Source organism: Montipora capricornis, chromosome 1 (assembly GCF_036669925.1).
Source record: "Montipora capricornis isolate CH-2021 chromosome 1, ASM3666992v2, whole genome shotgun sequence".
In the NCBI taxonomy this organism is placed as follows: domain Eukaryota; kingdom Metazoa; phylum Cnidaria; class Anthozoa; order Scleractinia; family Acroporidae; genus Montipora; species Montipora capricornis.
In genome coordinates, this window is record NC_090883.1 from 13710955 (window position 1) to 13713454 (window position 2500).

Genomic DNA, 2500 nt, shown 5'->3' on the forward strand with positions numbered 1-2500 from the left:
TACAAATCAAGTTTTAGCTTCATGGTCTGCATGGTTCTGGCTTCCTGGAGCCAAGGAAGTGATTCGCCAGTGTAAAAGAGACTGCATGTTTCACAGGAGAAGAAGAGTATGGACAGCCTACAGATCATGGCTCCACTACCTGCTGTGCAATCACAGATGTCATTGCGAGTGTTAACCAACATTTCTGTTGATATTCTTCTTAAAGTGGCCAAACAAGCCATGTCCTGTGTATTAAGCAAGGCAGATCTTACTGATGAAGAGCTCATGACAGGGGTAGTGGGAGCTGAGGGGTTGACTCATCAAACGCAGATGATCCTGACCCATTAACAACAAACCATTTCTTGTTTAGTCATCCTGGAGGTCAATTTTCACCAGAATCAGATACGGAGCCAGTGAGGTGGTGGCATGTCCAGGAATTTGTCACCAGTTTTGGAAGAGGTGGCTGAGAGAGTGGTTGCCATCCCTTCGCCAAAGAAAGAAGTGGGGAAAAGAGAGGCGAGGCCTGGAAGTGGGAGATCTTCTTTTGCTGTTATCTTGAGACACACCTCATGGAAAAATGGCCATTGGGGAGGATAGTCAAGGTCTTTCCGGGATCAGATGGACATGTACATACAGCCAATGTTGAAGTGAAAGGCACAGTGTTGAGAATACCAATTGTGAAGCTGTGTCCACTTGAACGCAATGCTTGAAATCTGACACTGTGTCTTGTGTAGTTATTTCTCATGAACTGTTCAAACAATCATATTGTGTGTAAAAAATGAACTTTAAGTCCATTTTGGAAGGGGAAAAATGTTTTGAAGATATGTAAATGATCGACAGGGCACATGACGTCTTGTGCACAGAATGCGGTGTAGCCATGCTTCCACTTATTTTTGTGTGCTTATTCGTTTATTTAACCAGGTCTTTGTAATTTAGCTCTCCAGCCTTTTTTACTTTCCGTTTTCTTGAGTTGCTATTTAATTATAACATATGCGCGAATCATATATACGTGGTGCAATAATGGCTTGCATTTCCTTTCTAATAGGCCAAGAGGAAATTGACACAGCCTGTGAGATACTATATGAACGAATGAAGAGCTTGGGTCCTGACGTTCCAGAACTGATTATTTTACCAGTATACAGTGCTCTACCATCGGAGATGCAAACCAGGATATTTGATCCTGCTCCTCCTGGCAGCAGAAAGGTTTGCTATCAGAGACAAAGTAAAAAAAAAGCCATTGACACTCAAAACATTAAACTTTAGCAGGAATAATGTTAATGGGTCAAACTCTAAACAAGCGACAAAGATGGATGGCTTTGAGCACGCAGAATGAGCGAGTATACACACTCTTAAGATAAACTGTTGATTGAAAACTTTTGTTGTCTTGAAATATTTTTCATAGTTCTTGGAATGAAATTGGTCGTGCACGCTCAATTACCTCTTGTTCGTTTCCAGGTAGAAACCAACTATTTTTACTGGCTACTGTATACAAATATATTTGTTGGATGGATTTGTTTGTGCCTCTTGAATATGCTTGCCAAATAATCCCATCTTGTCACCTAGACTTTAGCAACTACAAGCTGTCGGTGAAAGACATGGGTACAGGCTCTTAAAAGTATCTCCTCTTGACTCAGATGTTTGGATCATAATATATATTTAGTTTAAAGAGTCTCTGTAAAGAGTTTAAATTATCTTCATAATGATCCATGTCTTGAGTCAAAGGCGAAATATTTGCAAAAGAGGACTGCATTAAGTTTATCAAAGTCATGTTTACTTAATTAAGTAAAGATATTCAGGCATTAAGTTGTATGATCTTAATCCTTTGACCAGTGTGGCAATCTTCTGCAATTATTTTGTGCACTAATATATTTTAAAGAACTCACTAAGCAATGTTCAAAGAAAGTCTTTTCAACAAGGGTGTATACAAGCATGACAGTTTCCATGGTCTTAACAATTAAAAGTATCCTGCCCGCTCAATAATTGTCAAATTTTGTTGTCGAAGGCTGTTTGGAAAAGAGGAGAGGACAGCTACAACAAGTTGCAAAAATAGTGGAGACACTTCGCCTTCTTGGGTCATTATTAATTTACCTATTATCTTCCACACTGAAGTCCCTCTCCCTCCCTCCTCCCCCCTTATCAGTGTAGCTAGCAAGACAAAACAATGTTGCAAACTTAAACAGTGAACTTTGAAAGGCGGGGAGGGGAAGGGAAGTGGGAAAGGTTTGAATTCTAGATATAGCGGGTATTGGAAGCTAGAAAAGGTGTTTTTTAATGAAAGTGTCTCAACAATTTTACAACTTGTTGTAGCTTGATCTTGAGGGCAATAGAAGATATACTTTGATCTAGGTACTTACTAGAGTTTGGGCGATAGCTGACAAGAGTAGACTCTCTTTTCAATCATGTAATCAATTTTAAACTTATTCTTAGAACAAATTGTCTTTTTAGAATAGTGATACATGTCCACCACCATGCTGCTGTTTGAGTCCATTCCAATTCAACACACAGTAAAGACTCGAGGACC

At 39.5% G+C, this 2500-nt stretch overlaps 1 protein-coding gene across 1 annotated transcript in view; it reads left to right on the forward strand.

Moving 5' to 3' along the window:
- LOC138057236 (ATP-dependent RNA helicase DHX8) overlaps window positions 1-2500 on the forward strand; it is a 69037-nt gene that overhangs the window by 8275 nt on the left and 58262 nt on the right. The window contains exon 5 of the mRNA XM_068903317.1: window positions 1025-1182. Coding sequence (XP_068759418.1) covers window positions 1025-1182 — 158 coding nt within the window. The remainder of the gene's footprint in view (window positions 1-1024; window positions 1183-2500) is intronic.